Below are 20000 nucleotides of genomic sequence, written 5' to 3'. Positions count from 1 at the left end.
TGTCCGTGTGATTATGGGAGAAATGAGGCCTGTGGTTGAGCTTGACCATGATCCTGTGGGAGGCTGCAGTGGTGGTGTCTCACTATTGGATTAAAAAAGCCGGAACATTTCTCCTTCTCCCGCTGCTCCTGTCAGAGCGATATTTCATCTTTCAGCCGCAGCCCTCTCCTACTTTCATACGCTATACATATATTCTCTCTGCAGGACATATAATTGGTGAAAACTGAGCCTCAGTCAGATGCTAACATCATTACAAAGCCCACCTTCAAGGATCGAGATGTAAATGCTTGGTAAATAGCAAAGCCTTCCTTGTCAGATTGATCTCGCTTCAATCGGATTTCGTATTCCCCATGTTCCATTAGCTGCTGTGGCTCCGGGCAAGTAATGCCCGAGCTTGAAGGTCAGACCTCTGAGTGAGATCACCCCCGTGTGGGCGAGAACCCCCTGAACCCATCTCGTCCTGGAAGAACAACAGAGGAGAACCGAGCGGAGGAGGAAGGGCAGAATGTGGCAGAACATGGGGTTTCCAAGCCGTGTTTTCTGGGTTCATGCACTGATGGGCTTCCTGATAATGTGCTGATTGTGGAGGGGAGGAGATGGCCTCTCATCCCTGATCATTGTGCCGGGTGCATTGACGTGATGCCAAGATTTCTTTCCGTGCCTGCCCCGTTCACGCCCCTTTGCCTCCGCGCTTTGTTAGTCGGCCCTGTTCTCAGGAACCCTCTCTAGGTGTCCCTAATGGTATGTTGGCAGTTTGTCCATAGTATCTGTGCCATATGTGTGTGTCTGTGTGACTGCATACATATGTATGAATGAGAAATGGGAGTAAGGGCCTCCTATGTTGCTGTTGTTATTGTTGTTGTTGGTGTCGACGCCTCACTCATCCCCGTGAATGGACTGCTTGGTCTCAATAGAAGAGGGGCGTTTGTGTGGGCCGGGTCCATCATTCATTTACTTCATTCATGTCCCTGGGGGAGCGGAGGGGGAGTGGCATACAACACTGGCACGGCATTAACGCTCAAAGCATCTCTGTCCGTCCTTTTCCTCCCTCCGCTCACTTTCTCTCTGTCTCTCGTCGTTCTCGTCCTCCTCTTGGCACAAATGCTGAAACACTCATCAGTCACAGCTTGGCGATGATCCTGGGCTTTCATGTTCTGCAGGATTTCATGTTAGATGAATTGATGTGCTCCTCCGGACCATGTGCTGCGCCGCACTACAATGATGGAAGACCACAGACTGCGCCCCCAGACTCGGAGAGCTTATAGGAAGCAACACCTCCTGGCACAAACACAGAGACGCGAAACTTTTCTCCACGGCTGACAGATCTAGTTTTAATGTGGAGAGTCGCACAGGAAATAACAAAATGTCTTTTGACACTGGGAAGCTCTCCAGCCTAAATGATGCTTTGTTCAAGTGTAATCGCGTTTAGAGAGCATAAAAAGCTTGGAATTCATTAGTCCGTGGCTTTTGATTATACTAATTTCACTCTGGTAAAGGATTGGTGCACAGCATGAAATTCACCTTTTCATCACCGTGGCAGGATTACACTGTCTTACTAAATCATCTATGCATGATTAATTAGTCACAAACCACTGCAATGTAGTATGAGCAAACTGAACCATAAAAACAACAGGAACCAAACCACAGTGCATGCTGTGGTTAAACAGGATCGCTCTGTGGCTAAAAGCCACGTTGTTTTTGAAGTTGCAAAGATATTGTTAGATGAAAAGTTCCACACATTAGTAAACTGGCACAAACGGTTTGTTCCAACAACCATCTGGGAATTCGTCCTTGGACACGGTTTGAAAAGTCACTGTACTTGGCATATTGGATGAACCATCTGTCTATCACAGGCCAGCTTGACAAATCAGATCAACAAAAAACATATGACATAGTAGGAGAACCCGACCCAGTGATAGCCAGTTCTTGCCAAAGCCAGTAAGGAGAAGAGCAAAACCATCTTTTCTACCGAGAAAAGCCTTCAGTGCTGTTCATTGCTCTTCTGTCAATGAAGAAATACTCTTGCCGCTAACCACTTGAGGAGCCGCGATTGTTTTGGAAAGAACAGCTGCTTCTGTCACCGTCATCACACCTGAACCACTCCTGCTGCTGCCAATGGCTCCTCACAGGCCGCTGATTATTCAGAACCACTGTGGTTCAGACACCAGCGGATAAGTTGCAGCCTGGCAAGATGGATTGTATGTGATCTGGTGATCGCTCATGCTATTGCTCTTTCTTCTTGATAAACTACAAATGTACCCAACATCACTGTGCAGCATTTCCAAGTACATCAGGTGTGGAGATCAGCCCACATCTCTGTACCAAAACAAGTCATTAATAGTGTGGAGGTGTTGGAAAAGGTCACTTTTGAGGATGCCTTGTTGGCTCCCTTATGCAACATCCAGTTTTAGAGTTAAGATGAGCTAACACAACACTGCTGTGTGTGCTTTACATCAGTCTTTTAAAGTCCATCTTTGGGCTTGTCCAACTATTTTTTTTTTTAATTGGAAAACTTCTATTGAAACAAGCGATGGTTTGTAAAGGTTATCTCATATTTTATATTAAACACAGACACTACTTTCATCATCAATCCACAAAATGACAAACTATTAAGATAAGGACGCAGCTGTGGAGATAACTTCCACAGAAATGTCATCACCGGACTACCATTCTGTATCATGAGGTGGACTGTCCTTGACACACTTTTGGTATCACAGTCGTCCTGTGGCGGCGACACCCACCTGGCAGACTCGGTTTAAATAAAAGCCTCGGCGCAACATGTTTATTTATCGCAGTGATGATCAAACGATCATTTCTCAGCACTCCCAACTCTTTCTTGTGTGAATGTTGCAAAATGATTCACCAGTTCCTCAGATGATCATAACCAGACTGCTGGAAAAGCTACAAGAGAAAATATGGCAAGCTGCAAACAAACAAGCCCGAAGCAGCAGGAAAGAGAAAAAAAAAAAAAAAACTTGTCTGCTGTTCAGATCTGATGAATGAAAAACAGATAACGAAGATAGGAGAAGGGAGTGTGAGAGAGAGCGAGCGAGGCCACTCTTAAAAGGAAAAAGTCTCTCTCTCTCCATTCCTGGTGTGGATCAGGCCGTCTTTGGTTGCCTTATCAGTGCAGAGCGGATGGCTAAGCACTGATTTATGAGAAGGTATGACCGTGTAAGATAAGAGGGTTTTTAGCCTCCATGTGTCTGTGCAATCACCGGCCTCCTTCAACACTCCATGTGTGGACGGATGGAGGGACTGTGACTAAGATTTCCCACTGTCACGCATGTTGCCTCACAACTGATAAGACTCTTGGCTTCCTCTCAGGTTTTTTTTTCCTCCTCTTTATATTTATATCATTCTCGAATCAAAACAGGCACTTCCAGGTAAAACTTTCTTTTGTCACAACTGTCTGAGCATCTCCCACCTGGATGTTTCGGGACAGGCGTGTTGCTTTAAGTATTAATCTAAGCCTGCAGTCAAATACCTGCGAATGCCTGGATCCTGATGTGAAAACTAACAGGTTATTAGACACTGGCGCTGCGGTTTTGAATGTGTTGCATCATGAGTTTTTAACAGTCGGAGAGGTCGTTTCAACATTTCTTATCTCGCTCCATTTGTGTGCATACTAAATCTGACTGAGCAGAACTGCCAACAATAACATGCCAGAGAAATCATCGCCATTTTCAGATTTGCTGTTGGTATCCAGGTGCATGGCCTGTAATCTGACCATTGGGCAATCTTATTTGCCCATTTCATGCCTGGGGTGCAGTAATTGCTGTGTAGCCTTGACATGACGGGTTTATGTGAACCGGAGGCCATGGTTGTGAGTATTGTAGGTCATCTTGTATCTCGTGTTTTTATGATTTTATCCATCTTTTACTCTGTGGAACAAGTTTCCCTATCTGTGCCAGATCTCCTCTCGCATGAGAAGACTCTGGTTGTACCCTGCAAAAGAAAAGGTAACAGCTGCTAGCTTGTTTAGTTTTGTACCATTAGCGACCCCGTTACTTACCATTACAAGTTACTTGCCATTTTCAGCATACTGGTTGCTAACTCAGGTTGTTGTTGTAGTTGTTTCCTGGAGGGATAGGGGTTTTGAAAATGGTACAGTGTTTCTGACAGAATAGTAACTGTGGTGCAAGGGGAGGGAAAGCGTTGGCATGACGTGAAAATGAGATTCAAAGATCAACTAGCTTTCCATACTGTATTCATCAGCATTGTTTTATAAAACCAAAAAGATGCCTCACATATTGGATTTCTGAGTCCGTTTTCACAACGGCAGGTGAGCTGCGTTTGGAGGAAGCTTGTTGTTAATTATGGAGCCCATCGAAACCATCAAAACTATTGAAACCATCGCGGTACGGAATGACATCACAACGGCCAGGTGCATTTACTATACAAGCTTGTACGACACAACAACACAAGTAGGCCTACATTAAATAGAAGAGGTCGTATCACAATCAGTGCATTTACAGGAGGGATGTTACACGTCTCTCTCTCTATGTGTTTCTCTGCAGAGCATGTGCGATTGTTAGTAGACAGGAGGTGTAGAGCGAGGGCAGATTGTCCACGAGTTAATCAATCATGGATGGCGTTGTGTTCTCAGACGGATTAAAAAATCAAAGTAAATTATGCTAAAATATACTTAGACGGCCATTAATATGCTTGTGTGGCCTGCCCAAGTAAAGTCTGTGTGTGGGAAACACTGCAGTAGCACACAAATAGTGGAGGGAGGAAAAAGCAAACTTGAAAAGTTGGCCAGTGGCAGGCTCTATACCAGAAGTCTACATCTGGTGAGTCAGACTAGCAAAACTTCGCCGTTCAACCTGGCAATTTCATTTGTAAGCTCCCCCTCATTAATATGAATATATGCGCTAACTAGAGCCATTCACACATCCTCCTCCGACTGGCCCGAAGCAGCCGCACTCTTCAAACTGACCCTTTATGGTCACGGGTGAGAAAAAGGTCGCAGGGTCGCGGGGTAGGATGTCCCATCTGTCCATCAAACATGAAAGCCTCCAAATCAACGGGCACTGGTGTTTTAAGTAGGAGGGGTGAGAGCGTCAGTCAGCGAGGGGAGTAAAAAGGCCGTGGATTACACAGACAGACAGTAATCTATAGGTCTGTCAGCCTGTCACTCAGCCTGACCTTGGGTAGCTTTGCTTTAATTGCAGGCTGGGATGAGAGCGTGGGGGCCCGCCTTCAGCAGACAATTCACATTATCCATTAAAGATGTAATGGCTGCCAACATGTTTCATCTTGAATGACATTTTTTTGCTTTCAAAGCGCACATTTAACCTTTTGGAATGTAAATGGTCGTTTCAGCCTGTAATTATTTTCTGTGAGGAAAAGGCCCCTCATTCTTAAAGAGTTTGGTTCGTCACGCTGGGAAAGATCATCACATGAGACGATTTCACTTGAGTTAGTGCTTCTTGCTCAGGAGAATGCTTAAACAAACACAACTCCGACACTGATGGCATTAAAGTGGTCTAAGCTGACTGCTGCCCTGTGAGATTACACTTCAGTACTGCACCTGTTTGATGTTTTCTGCATCTGTGCGTGATGTATGCTTCCCTTCACACCACTGGGAGGCCCAGCCATCACCTTGTCAAATTATCATCTGTACAGTGACCCTTAGACTATGAAACGAGACAGGTTATTTGGCTCGTTAAAGTTTAAAAACGCGTCGCACCATTGCAACAAGAACGTGGCTTCATATTCTGTTTTACTACAGTCGGTACAGTTTGAATATGTTCCCAAAGCCAACTATTTCCATAACAATTTTCTGAAGCGTTTCCACTGCCTGCATTCCTTTCTGCCACCTCTTTCCCCCACTTCAGCGCCTTCTCCCTTCGCTCTAACTCCCTCCATTCCAACTACCATCATCTCCATCATGCAGCCACTCTTCCACTCAGAAAAGATGAATGCCCTTGACTGACGGTCATCATCCCCCGGTTTCCTCCACTCCGCTGCTCCCATTTTTGACAAACAGACAGACGGCAAATGGACAAGTTAACATGGACACTCTGTCACTCACAGCTTTCTCTCGCCAGTTGGTCTCCCCACTTTTCCTTTCTTCCCACAGCTTTCAGCAAACTTTCCTGCTGTGTTTCATTGAATGTTTGGATCAAATCTCTCTGTGTGTGCTCTGGTTTGTGTCGACTTTTTGTGAGCGCGAGCTGTATTGAAGAAATGTACCAAAATAAAAACAGTTACTGTTGAAAGGAGCACGCACAAAAGATGGCTGTAATGAAAAGAGGCAGCGGGATGGTCGGAATATGAGTTTTAAGTGTTGCACACTTGACCATGAAACTCAGCATGCTACCAAAGAATTACTAAAAAGAAAGTCTCCTGGACTCCGTACAAACAGAGTCAAAGCTGCTGCTTGTTCTGGGAAGGATTCAGCGGTAGAGGATACTTAGTATACGCTGAGCCAGGGTTGGGCCTGAACCCAAGAAGCGAAACACTAGCAAATAACATCTCACATTCGTGGGGCTCAAGCTGCTCTAACCCAGACCATAAGAAGAAAACATAATATTGTTCCTGGGTTGCTCCCAAGTCCTGGCGGCTCAGGGGTTACCTGTAATAACTTGTCAGAGAACATCTGCATGTTTTTGTTTGAGGATACACTCATAAATCGTCAGAATATGTTGCTGCTAATTTATTTTTCTTAGACAAGCTTGTGGTTGCAGAGCTTAAGAGACTGGGAAGGCAGAGTTTGTGCTACGAGTGTAATTACCTTCAGAATCATCTACTGAGGTCAATGCCATATTGATCTATTAGTTCACGGGTGCACTGTCAGCCACTAATGGAATGGATTACTGGAGGAATGTTATGTTTGATCTGTTTGAATCTTCGGGGAGTGTGTTTAGAAAATCTTGACCTTCCAAGTTCATTAAGTGTCAATCAACCAGGACTTGTAGAGGCAGATGCCGAACCAAATATTCAATTTTATTGGATATCGCTGTAGTTCTTGTCAAAGGCGACAAGCAAATGAGTAGAGCCTACAGTCTACATGCTAGCCGCTCTGTGTGACTCAGGTCAGCGTGCTAACATGCTCACATTGATAGTACTAACATGCAGATCATTAGCAGGTACAATGATAACCATGTTAGCCTGCAATAATTTTCCAGTCAGCAGAGGTTGATGGGAGTATTATTAGTCTTTAAACCAAAGTAATGAACATATTGACCTGATAATTGTTCTAGAATGGAAGGTAAGAGATCATCTAAGTAATTACAATTCATCCTGAAGGGAACGTGAATGTCTGATTGAAATTTTATGCTAATCCATCCAGTAGGCGATGAGCCATTTGACTTAAATCACAAATGTGATGTGGTGGTGCTAGAGGAGAAGTCAGGGAAAGTCATTAGGATTCATCCTCTGGGAACCATGAATGTCTGTGCAAAATGTTGTCCCGATCCATCACAGGTATCGAGACAAGTCAGGGGATTGCCAAAATCATTAGGATTAATCATCTGGTGAACACAAATATTTGTACCAAATTTCATCGGTACAATCCCAAGAGCCACGCTGCCTTCTTGTCTAAAACATTTAAGGATTTATCTTCTAAAGAAGAAGAACTGTGATGGTTACTGTAAGAAATAGAAGTATGTTCCATTTAGGAGGTCATTTCAGCTGGTTTGAGAAGTACATTGATGTCTTATGGTTATGCATGCCTTTCTCAGTCTTTGTAGCTAAACTCCCACTCACTGTTAACGGGGCACAAAGCCTGTCAGACAAACAAGCAGGTCCTCGCTGCAGGCCCGGACTCCCAACACGCCATCTGAGGACCATGCCACGCTGCTCAACAACCAGCCGCCTGATTGTTGCGCATTATCTGCTTGTCCCCTGCCTGTCATGCGGCATTAGTGCACGAGGCTCGACCCGGGATCTGCTCTGACATGTACCTGGTCGGGGGTGACCCTGCTTTTGTCTGGCGGCGACTGGGGTCAAGTGGGTGTATGCAGCAGCAGGGCATGCAGTATTATGTGGACCGTGCAGATGGGCTTCTGGCACTCGCCCATTAGTGGCTTGTAGTATGATAACTCCACAGATGCTGGTGACCCCGGAGCTTGACCAGCTGCCCTCACTGGCCATTTGGACAGAGGGCGAGTTTATATTCACATCACACACCTCTAATTGCCTTGTTGCACACCTAATATAGGATAAGGTGCATACAGGGTATTCCTGAGCAATGCAAGACATCTAACAAAGCATTTTCCGTTAGCACATTTAATCCAAAGGCTCCAGCTGAGCTTATTAAGGGCATTTCCGCTCAAAAGTTTAAAACCATGTTTTAAATTTCTTCTTGAGTGACTTCAAATAAGCCAATAAAAATGTTTTGCCTCTTGGCTCAGGGTCAAAAAAAGTTTCCCCGTCTCTCCAGGTGGCCTGGTAGTCGATGACACATCCTACAAAACAACCCCAGCTCAGCTCCAGCGAGTGGCCTTTGTTGCTTGTCATCCTGTCTGTGTCTCCAGGGTGGCTGACAAAAACGCCACATGGTGTGGGTGGACAGAGGAGACAAAGTCATTCATTAAAATAACATAAATGCCATCTTAGCTGGGAAGCAGCAGTGGAATGCCACGATGTGTCAGAGTTTTTGGTCGCTGTTTGAAAATCTCATCATGTCACTTCCTCTTGAGTAATTTAGCTGAGCGCTAGCTGAGGGAACCACATAACCACAGGCATTTTATTTTGTCAACTTTTAAGAAGTTTGCTTAAAACTTGCACAACTCTTGGATGGAAACAGAACATTTGAATCTCATTAGATGTGTCTCTTAACACGCTTGTTTTGAGGCAAGTCTAACTCTTTCTTCATGCTACAGTTAAATACTTTTAACGGGTGAAGCACAAGCCTGACAGTCATTGAGAAATACATCATCACTGCACTCATCGTGCACGCATTTCCCCCCATCACCATGCCTCTTCCACCTGCGGCATGCTGGGTGTTAAAGAAAGGAGCTTGTGTTATCTCAAAGGGTTGGTATGCAGACAGGGGCTAGTGGATGCTGGCAGGATCAGACAAGCTGAGGAACAGGAAAGGTGTCGGAGGAAGCTCAGCGCTACTAAATCAAAATAGCACTAACCAGGCATAGAGAGGGAGATTTAAGATAGATGGGGATGCTATAATTTTTTGGTGTAGCTGCATGCACGATAACCACTTTAAAGAATCCGTACAATGTTCTGGTGGCAGAAACGGGCTCAAACAATCTGAGGAGGCTGATGCAGGATGGGAAAGTGATGACTGATGTTGGGATGTTTGTCTGCTCATCACTCCTCACTGAGAGATAATTCAGTTTTATTTTGTTAAATAGAGGAAGCAGCGTTTTGGTTATTGGACTTCAGCCATGTCCTGTGGTAAAGTGAAAATGGTCTAAATGAATGGTTGATTGAAATGTCTGAAATAAAGAGATCTAGTATCATATGGTTTTCCAACCCCACTCCATCTTCAATCAGATCAGATGTATCACTCTCCTGAATAAGAAGTGCATTGCTTCAGGAAAAAAACATCATTGTCTTGTGTCATTGTCCATTGATCTGTTCACCCATCCAATCCACCTCGACTACCTCCCTCTACCGACGTTGTGGCTTTATAATGACTTATAACAAACATTTTCTCCTTTTACTCCAGACAGGCAAGAATTCCCATGACTAGTGTTTGGGCTAGAGTCCGCCCAATAGCCGAAAATTGGGAAGTCTAGTTTTGGCATTTACTTGGAGGACATTTAGTCCAGGGTGTCGAATATAAATGCTACATTAGCACTGCACTAGCATAACTAACACCTGAACAAGTCCGGATAAGTTACCGTTCTGAACCATTTCATCCCACCTGCGTAAACTATTGATCAAAGTCCGTTCAAATCTTGCCAATGCATCAAAAGCAGCAAGGGACACTCGCATAACCGATAATGTCTTGTATGTTTTATAGAATAGTGCCTATTTGCTTGTTTGACCTTTACATGTGGTCAAACTGCGACACATAGATTCTTGATGCACTTGTGTCTGTTTACTGTAGCATGTGAATTTGGCAGTGTGTATACATGTTAACGCTTTCCCACCAAGTGTTGACATGACTTTTAAGAGCTTCTTTCTCCTCTATGTTTACTCCTGCTCTATACCTAAGCTGGCAGCTGACATCTCAATCAGTTGTTGTGTACAGTATTTGTGCCTTTGTGAGCTGTGGTTTTCGCTCCTCCAGCAGCAGTAGAGGGGATCTCAGCCTCTGTGTCGGCTGCCTGAAGCAGCTCTCTCAGAGTTCGACTCAGAGTTTCCATTGCTCTCTCCTGCCCACTTTGATAAATGGAAGTTCTTCGGCTCGCTGTCAGGCTCCTCTCCCCTCGGGACTCCTCCCTCCGTTCTCACTCCTCCACCACACCATTTGCTGTTGGGGGGTGAAAAATGACAGCAGGGGAATATAGTGGATACTCAGTGCTGGACTGGAGAGTGGAACACCCAGAGAGGGTAGAGGTGGCGTTTGTCCCCAGTGGACTGCCAGTCAACACTTTGCTGCTAATGGTCTCTCTAAATTTACCTCCTAATTACCCCCCTCTTATTGCCCCCAGCTAGCAACACACTGGCCATGACCTTGATACACGAGGAAGCAAGGGGGCATGCTTAAAATTATCTTTTGTTCAGCTCTGGTTAAAATCAGCCAGAGGAGAACTGATTTATCGACATCTTGGCTCAGCAACTACGCAAATTTTAGCACTCCCAATCGAGTAGAGGATTAGGAGAAATCCATAAAATAAGAATGAACAGACTCTGAGAAAGGCATTGTGCATCTGGGTACGTGTTAGTGCAGCTGACAGAGAGGGAGAGTATTTGTTCTGAGTGCCAGGTCAGAGGTCAGCCAGGGGCAGTAGGATTTTTCACTCATTCGCACCAGCTCTGTCTCATTATTCAGCCCTTTCCATAATCCCTCTAACCTGCGTGTCACCACTGACCGCCGCCGCCAACCCCGACCAGCTCGCTGCGAGCACAAGCACGGCTACAACAACAAACACAGCTTCATCATCATTACAGCGGCTTGCAGCATCTGCACGGTCCCGATCCCACACACACAAACACTTGTGCATACAATGGCCAGCCACAGGCTCAGACAGCGCCTTCGGGAGAGAGCATTTTGTAAACAAAGTAAGGAACCGACCCGTGTTTTTCATGTTCTCCAAAATCCAAGGATTAGAGTTGTGGAGGGAGAGAGCGAGGCAGACCGGCACACAGATTTCCTGAGAAGCTTTAATTACAGCTCAGCTTGAATATATGTCTCATTTTTCTTTGAGTTTTTGTTCCATTAAATGTAAAGTTGTGCTTAAGACTTATAATTTTCATGCCACTTGAATGCATCCCACCAAACTTAATGTGTAGCCAAGCGGAAAACATGATTATAAAAACTAGATGAAAAGCTTTTCTGTCACTTTGTGAAGTTGCAACAGCAGACGTATCACAAGGTTTCATCTCAATTGCTGCTATTTTCTTAAACAGCTGCAGCTACAACACTGTTCTTCGCACCCTTTCAGACATTTTTAAGGAGGTGCATTTTTCCCGGCTCTACTCAAACCATCCCACCCCAGTATCATCATGACCACCCTGCTCTCCCCACACCCGGCCTGACCCCCTCAAAGATAATCCTGATTATGCTGAAGTGTGTGAGGAGGCCAGGGATGAGCTTTCACCTCAGACCCCTCGTGTCCTTTAACCTTTCACCTGCGGCCCTGAGGGCAGCTGTCTGTGGCAGTGTGTGTTGAGGGAAAAGTCCACCCTTTTGTGTAATAGGTGGAAGAAGTGGAAATTTGTCTCGCACTGCCCTTCTCTGCATGTAATCCCACTGTACCCTCTCCTGGTAATTACATACACACTACAACATGAACTTAATGCAGGTGGGGTTTGCAGACCAGACAGTGGAATAAATGACCTTTCCTGTCAGTTGAACCAGAGACGCTCCTCTACTCCCTCGTGCTTTAATTAACCTTTCCTGTCATCCGAAACAGCAGAAATAGATTTCTTATAATCTCTCGTCTCCACGCAGGAAGTGAACTCACTACTTAAATCAATCTTTCTGCTGCTCTTGATTTGTGCAGTGGGAGACAGGTGTCCCTGATTTGATGCGAGGATCAGAGAGCTCTATTTCTATGTACGCACACACACATACGCAGTGTATCAGTGGCAGACGAGCGTGAAGAGCATCTGACTGACAGCATCCGGAAGCTCGGAGATAAGACGTAATCTGGTGCCAATTATTTGTCCTTGACAGGCACAGGTAAGCAGCAATCAGCTCCACTGACATGTGTTCTGAGTCAATAGTCCTGGCCCCAGTGGGTGGTGAGAGGCTGATTATGAGGTGCGGAACGGAGGCAAACACAAAGCTGCGACGGGTTGGGCTGATAAGGCTTCACGCCGCTTTTCAGCCCCTCTCATATCTGCAGTGACCTCTCCGTCCTGTCCACGAACACTTAGAAAGATACACTGGACACTCAGTATGCACTTGGGATTTGCAGTGAACACACACATACTTTTAGTTGTTTATTGTATGCTTTTACAATGAGCAGATTAATTCAGAAGACCACACATCTAAAAACCCAACAGGTTTGTCGGTGCCAACATGATCGCTCCAAAGAGAGTTTTCTCATCTGTAGGGCTGGATATCGTCAAAAAAAGTTGGATACTTATACAGATACTTTAACTTCCATACCGGCTCCTGAAAGATACTTTCTTCAATACCAATTCTGTGAAATCCATTTCAAGAAAAGATGACATTACACATACACGTGATGAGCCCCGTCTGTGGGCGTAACCTAGGGTTTGCGTGCCTTGGGACAGCCAATCACCAACACTATTAGATCTACACAACAAGCATGCTGTGTGCTTATTGGCTCACTGACGCTGATGAGATTATCTCCTTAGGTATTGAAATTTGGTATCGAATGACAAGACATTTTTCAATACTTGATAGTGTGCTATAAAAGTATCAAAGTTCAACACCCAGCCCTACTGATCCGTCTTCTCTTTGAGCAAGATCTGCTTGGGGTTAGACAACTTTACCTTCTTGGAAACTGTTAAGGAAGGATTGTAATTATGGTTGAAAAAATAATTTGACATTTTTGGAAATATGTATATGTATTGTTCCCTTTCTTGGCAAGAGTTAGATGAGAAGATCAGTACCGCTCTCCTGGTGCTACATAAAGCATGGAGCTGGAATCCAGAAGCTATTAGCGTAGCTTGGCATAATGGGAATATGTGGGAAAGGACTAGCCTGGCTCCGTCCTAAGTTAAAAACTTTACCGACCAGGACCACTAAACTTCATTAATCAACACTTTTTTTAAAAAAGAAAACAAAAAAAACTCCCACATCGCTTTTGGAGGTCATTTTAATTGTTGTTACGAATAACCTACGCTGCCTTTATTCTGCTTCGGACCACCCTTATATATAAGCGAAGTGTGTCCGTCACCTGATAAGGAGAATCCACAAAGGGACACCGTGCATGCATGACTGCAGACAAGCTGCAGCAAGGTGGGACCACACCTCTACTTTATGAGAATGTGAACATGAGTAGATTGGGGAATTCAGACAACATGCCGAGGATGCCTGGGCAGGTATGTGGGATTTTCTGCTGCCGGTATCCTCAGACCCCCCTGTTCTCTTTCACCTGTAACACACACACACACACACACACACACACACACACACACACACACACACACACACACTGACGGGTATGAAGAGGAGATCTGCAAAACTGATAGTGGCACGAAAAGAAGTGTCTGGGGTATGTGGGAGATGCATATTTCGTCATCTCCTTACAGATACAAAACAGAGGTCCCTTATGTCCCTTTGAGGATGACCCAGGAAGGCCACACTGAGGTATGAAGCTTTGCCAAAAGGCTACATACCTTGGCTGCAGAACAGAGCAGAGTGACCACAGTGCAGAGGGATCACATCAACAGGTGGACAGACTACAGGATCAGTTTACCAGCAGATGTCATTCACATTCTGGGGCAGTTAGCAGGAGCAGATTGGGTTTTATCCAACAAGAAAGATCTTCAGCAATCCGACGACAATTCCACGTGCACAGGCTGAAAATAAAACAGAAAATTTAGCTCGGTCTGCCTGTGTGTCTGGTAGTGATTACAAAGACCTTGCTGGGAAAGCCGGTGATATACACCAGATCCTGCGGCCTTTGCAGACTTGTGCCCTATCATTGCTGAATTTACCAGCTTGTTATAAAGTCAAACGTTTGAAACACAATGTCAAGGCTGTGTTTTGTTCCGTAACATTTTTCTTGGCGTCGGAGGCACGGCCATTTAAGGCTGAGCTGCAACACACAAGAATGCGTCTGAGAAAATGAATTTGCGCTGACAATAGAGCGCAATGTGAGCACTTTGAGGTGGACTGTTATCATACCTGACTCCTTATCTCAACACGCCCCAGGCATTATTTCAAAGAAAATGTGTTTTAGCATGTCTCGTCTCGCACAGATGTAATATTTCTCCTGAGTGCAAGATTGCCACTTCATTTTGAAAGATTAAAATGGCAAGATGAATAGAGTTAATGGAGAGTAGGACTATAATAGAGTCATTGTACTTTAGCTGAAGGGATGTGTAGTCTTTATGTAGGCTTTAAACGTGCTTTGGAATGGGTCCCGCGTGCCGTAGCGGCCCTGGTTATTCCTCCCATTATGTCACATACATTATCTCCTTCACTGCAGTTTCATACACTTCAGGGCTGCAAAAGCTGCTGCGATGAGGCTACGCATGTGCACACAGGCCTCGCTTCTTATGTTGCCAGCGCAGTACAATTAGTTATCAGAAATATGCAGACCTCCATGAAAAGATTAAAGACGCGATATCATTTTCATCAAACACAGCCAGACATCTTTTTCCATTATGTGTCAGCGGACTCTCAATATCAGTTAGCTTTGGAAAAATGAGGCTTTTTAATACGGTTGTTGAATGAAGTAGTCCAAACCAAAATTGGATCTAATTTGCAGCCCGTGCATTTTCAGAAACAAGATAATTACTCTGTTTTGAAAGTGTTTCACTCAGTTTATTTGGATATAATTTAGAATCTGATTTGTGTATTTTAACTGCCAAAAAAGGCTTTTATCAGTGATGTCATGGCTGCAAAATAATCCTCCCAAATGAAATGTTATCTTTTGGTTTTTTTTAGCACTCAGTTTTGATTAAGAGTTGACTTTGGAGCTCACTTGCTGCTAGTTTTTTTGCGGGTCATTCAGGTCATTTTCGTCAGGATGAAATTAGGTCGGCTACAAGATAGTTATTGATCCAGTGATCCCTGAATTGAAGACGGAGATGACAGGCCGTCAGAAACTCACAGCCAGTCGGTGTTAACTGATAATCTGTTTTGATGAATGTTTATTTGTAACATAGTAGGTTATCTGTCTGTCTGCCTGTCTGGTCCGTCCGTTTGTCCGCTCTCTGTGACCTACAGCCGCTGTCGGACTTGTGACAGCCAGTCACCGCTGTTCAGATGCCCCTGAGTGTGAATCTGAGCGCAGAGGTGATAAATGTGGGATGTCAGCTGGTGTCCCTGAAGCTACAGTATCGTTCGACCGCTGGGCCTGACAGGGCATCTAGCTGGCTGAGTGTGTGGCTGACAAGGATAGAAAAAGGAGTTGAGTTGGATGAGATGGTTACCTTGCTGAGAAGTTTGAAGCATGCAGGACATGTTGAAAATGTCCACGTCATATTCTGTAGATGAATCTTTGATGAACGGTTCGTTGTCTGTTTTAACCACCATGACAATAAATGGCATTTCTGACTGCCACACAATAAAAGTCACCTCACGTTCTGTTTGGTTCACATTAGCAATAACCTAAAACAGCTCAGACACCGTAAACAGTGAGGCTGATATGAATGAGATTAAATTACAGACAGTAATGCTGCATGCGTCTCTCCCTGTAGGCAATATGAATCCTGCGTAGGAATGGCAGACTCTGCCATGAACAATGAAAACCACTATAAAGAGAGGTAATAACAGAATTTAAATATATGGGACACCCTGGTGCAACTTCTCAGCTCCCAGGAACGACCAGCAACAAAGAATCGTTGGCTGTTTAAAGGTTTATTTAAAATACATTTCAAACAGAAACATTTTCTTTAGCAGTCTAGCTCATTCACTCTCACCTGCTCGCCTGCAGCCCATCACATACAGGCAGCACAGAGTGAGAGAGAGAGATGAACACACCTGGGGTTCGTAAAAGATGGGTATTGGAGAAAAATGCTCGCCAGAAATGGCATCAAAAATGAAGTTCATAAAGACATTCAGGATTGCAGCTCTAATTAGAATCGCCCTCAGTAGAGCGCATACTGTACCTCCGCTGAAGCCCAATTTGTGTTTTCAATTCTTTCTTTTTTTTCAAGATCCATGTTATATTCCCAGAGATATTGAGGAAAATGTGCAAAAATCTGCAAAAAGTCTTGCAATGTTAAAGAAAGTGAGAAAAAAAATCCTGAAAACCCATTCTGTAGTTTTTGTGTGATCCTGCTGACAAACCAACCAACAAATGGACACAGGTGAAAACAACTTAAAATTGATGTTCAGCTCGATTTAACAAAGAAAAAAACTCATTTAAACTTCAGTATCTAATTTTCTTAGCACTTAATTTTAAATTGGCTTTGAATCGTTAATTTTAATAGATCTGTTCAGAATTTTATAAAATAATACCCCAATAAAATCATACAACCACAATATGTTTCCACTGAAAGTCCACAAACGCTCAGGCCTTCTGCAATTCTCCATCCAGGAGAGTGCGAACAAATAGTAAAGCTGTGTTTGGAGGCAACTTATGAGAATTACACGGGTGACAGCCATGTCTATTCCTATTTACTACCTTATCCAGCCCACTGCTCGCCGTGATGCTGCACCGTGACGGCAGTATTTCACAGTTCCTGAAGGAGCTCAGCGCACAGGCAGCTGAGGAGCTTTCTAACAGAGGATTCATGTCAGTTTTTCAAGATGTCCTGTGCAGGTGGAGAACATCATGCTGTCTTTTATTTCCTCTAAAGTAACAAGACATTTTGATTCCTCTTGGTCAAGGAAAGCTGTTTCAGGGAGTCTCTCTCACTTTCAGTGCGTCTCAGACTTGGCTGATGTGAACAGTAGGGTTGTTTGTCTGGTCCCGTTGAAGTGGAACGTGAACAGGTCCTCGATCTGGTCCTCTAGTTTTCTCTGCAAATAGAAGCAGCACAAGTGCAGGCTCAACTTTCTCAAGCTCCACTTTCCCAAGCGGAGAGTTTGAAAGAGAGCAAGAGAAAGAGAGAGACCTCCTATCAGATTCTCTAACAGCTTGGGAGGTAATGGGAGGACCGGGAGAAAAAGCTGCTTTCCGTTCACCAGATCTCCACTTATCTCCCCTCACACCCAGAGTGTAACTTAAACTCACGCTCACACACGGCAGCGATCTGCCCTGAGCAGTATGTGAGCCATTTGAGAGAAGTTTTATAGTTTCAACAGCGATATGGAGGGAAGGATATGGCCGTGTTATGCATGCGTGATATGATGTGAGACTAATAAGCCTGGGAGTGGTCGGCATCTCCTGTGCTGCAGCTGAAATGGAGAATTCACGAGAGGAGATTACAGTGAAGAACATCGTCTCCACAGCAGCTCGATAGGACTGAGGCTGCCAGAACCTGAACATTATCTGCCGTTTGGCTCTTTGTAAGGGAAGCCATGTTACGTGACTGTAGCTCAGTATACCAACAGCAAAGCAGTGTGGAAAAACAGGCCAGAATTAATGGTCATTTAGAGTTATCCTGACACTTTTCTGTTGGCACACAGCACAGAGTGATTTATTGCTTGTCTGTTGCCGTTCAGTTCTGACTCTGGTGAGATTTACTGTATGCCTCCTTGCTTTTGTCAAACCTGTCATAACCAGATTTAGCCTCTCCAGAACCCCATAATGGCAGGATGTAATTGTAGTGCAGAAGAAGAAAAAAAAAAAGAAGAAAGAACAAGCGGCTTCTGTAAATGAATTTAAGGAGAGTCTGAGGGAAGATTTGGCGCATCATTAGCATACTATCATGGCACCAACATTAGCATACTGTGTGTGTGTGTGTGTGTGTGTGTGTGTGTATGTGTGTGTGTTGTGCTTGTATTGCTGCCTTTGTGTGGACAAATTGTTGCTTTACAACCGCACTGTGAGGACATTTCTGCTTTCTAAGGACATTTTGGCCGATTCTCATACATTCAAAGGGCTGTTTGAAGGGATAATACTTGGTTTGAAGGTTAGGTTGGAGTTAGGCTAAGGACAGGGCTAACGGCTGGGGTTCAGTATTAAGTTATGATGAAAAAGGTAAGAATATGTAAGAATTTTGTAAGATTATCCACAAAATTTGAAGAAATAATAATGTATCATGCTAAATAGATATCTTCTGTTGCTAACATGCTAACCAGCTAGCCTCAGTCTGTCGCGTTCCAAATCTCCACTACTACACTACCTCAGTGCTCCAAGCTTGCGGTCCAGACCGCTAGCTGCAGGGCTAACTGAGCTAACTAGCTAACAGCAGCCACAGTTAACAACAATTAGCGGCTACTCTGGTGATGCTGCCCCCTGTTTGCTTTGAGTGTGAATCTAACAGGTGGCCAATTCTTACATATTGCACCTTTAAGTTTTTGGCGGCCCTCACAAGTAATGCAAGAGGAACGTGTGTTTGCGTGTGTGGTTTAGATTTGAAAAGTAAACAGAGAGAAAATCACCTCTCGTGCGGAAAGAATGAAAGAGCGTCTCGGTGCCAAAAATAAGCAGCCTACACTCATCTCTTGTGACCACGTCTGTGATTTGCGTTTCCCAGTTTTATTGTGTGTTTTCCTGCTACACTATTACAGGCACAGCTTGAAGCAAACCATTTATTTCTCCTCTCTTTTCGCCTCCTCACAGAGTTAAAGTCCACCGGCACCGCTCACCACTTCTCCTTTCTGCTGAACTCGACCGACTATCGGATCCTTCGCATGGATGAAGACCACGACCGCATGTATGTGGGCAGCAAAGATTACATCCTCTCTCTGGATCTGCACGACATCAACAAGGAGCCGCTCATAGTAAGAATACGTCCCACACAAACAATAATCTTGATTGAACCCCACACAAGTTTCCATCTAACCAGCTTGTTGATCTTTCTCTGTCAGATCCACTGGCCTGTCGCCCAGCAGAGGAAGACTGAGTGTGTCCTGTCAGGGAAAGACACCAATGTGAGTATTCAAACAGAGTGATGTAAACTGAGCAGGGCTGAAACAATTCGGAAAATTAATTACCATCAATTTTAATAATTTGGTAATCATTTCAGCCATTATTAGGCAAAATTATTTTCTGGTGCCTGCTGCTTATATATAAGGACTCCCTGCCTGTCTGTTTTTTATTATTGCAAATTGATAATAGTTGAGGTTTTATAATGATTAGGCTCTAGGGGATCCTGATTGATGGGTTTTCAAATCAAATCAAATCAATTTGATTTATATAACCCCAAATCACAATCACATTGCCTCTGTACAGTGAACGAAAATTATCCGATCCGACTGGGAAAATTCACGTGAATGCCCTCTCTGTCACTCAAGAAGTTGTAGAAAATTTTGGTACATGAGTTGGAGAGCTGACGTCATGTGACGCTGAAACATGTCGGTCATGTATTACCAAATCATGTGTTGCATAGTCATTGTATCGTTTCCTTTGCTCCATCCGAGGAGCACGTGAACGCAGCATTACACTCTCGGCTACATAATCATGCAAACAGCTGCTGATTGGTGCGTCATTTTAAATGTTGCTGCCACCAGGAATTGTGGGACAGCGTAATCTTGTTTCCTTTCATAAAGGATGGTCCAGTGTATCTTATGCCAACGAAGATAAGAAAGGAAGCACTGAAGCATCTTTCCTGAGCATTTAGACAACTCAACCAGGTTTTATCACGGCTGCCACTAACCTCCAGGTTGTTTCACTCTGTTAGGAACCTTCCATGGCAAACAAAGACTACTCGACCGCAAC

The 20000-nt window shown here is 44.3% G+C and overlaps 1 protein-coding gene across 2 annotated transcripts in view; it reads left to right on the top strand.

Annotated features, from left to right (window-relative positions):
* sema3fa (sema domain, immunoglobulin domain (Ig), short basic domain, secreted, (semaphorin) 3Fa) overlaps positions 1-20000 on the top strand; it is a 54602-nt gene that overhangs the window by 13614 nt on the left and 20988 nt on the right. For both annotated transcript variants that reach the window (XM_084347440.1, XM_084347439.1), the window contains exons 3-4: positions 18903-19063; positions 19151-19213. In XM_084347440.1, the coding sequence (XP_084203566.1) occupies positions 18903-19063; positions 19151-19213 (224 nt within the window). The remainder of the gene's footprint in view (positions 1-18902; positions 19064-19150; positions 19214-20000) is intronic.

The sequence above is a fragment of the Pagrus pagrus genome (assembly GCF_965226575.1).
Source record: "Pagrus pagrus genome assembly, chromosome: 3".
In the NCBI taxonomy this organism is placed as follows: domain Eukaryota; kingdom Metazoa; phylum Chordata; class Actinopteri; order Spariformes; family Sparidae; genus Pagrus; species Pagrus pagrus.
Note: the sequence above shows the minus strand (reverse complement) of the source record. Positions and strands in the feature narration are given on the sequence as shown.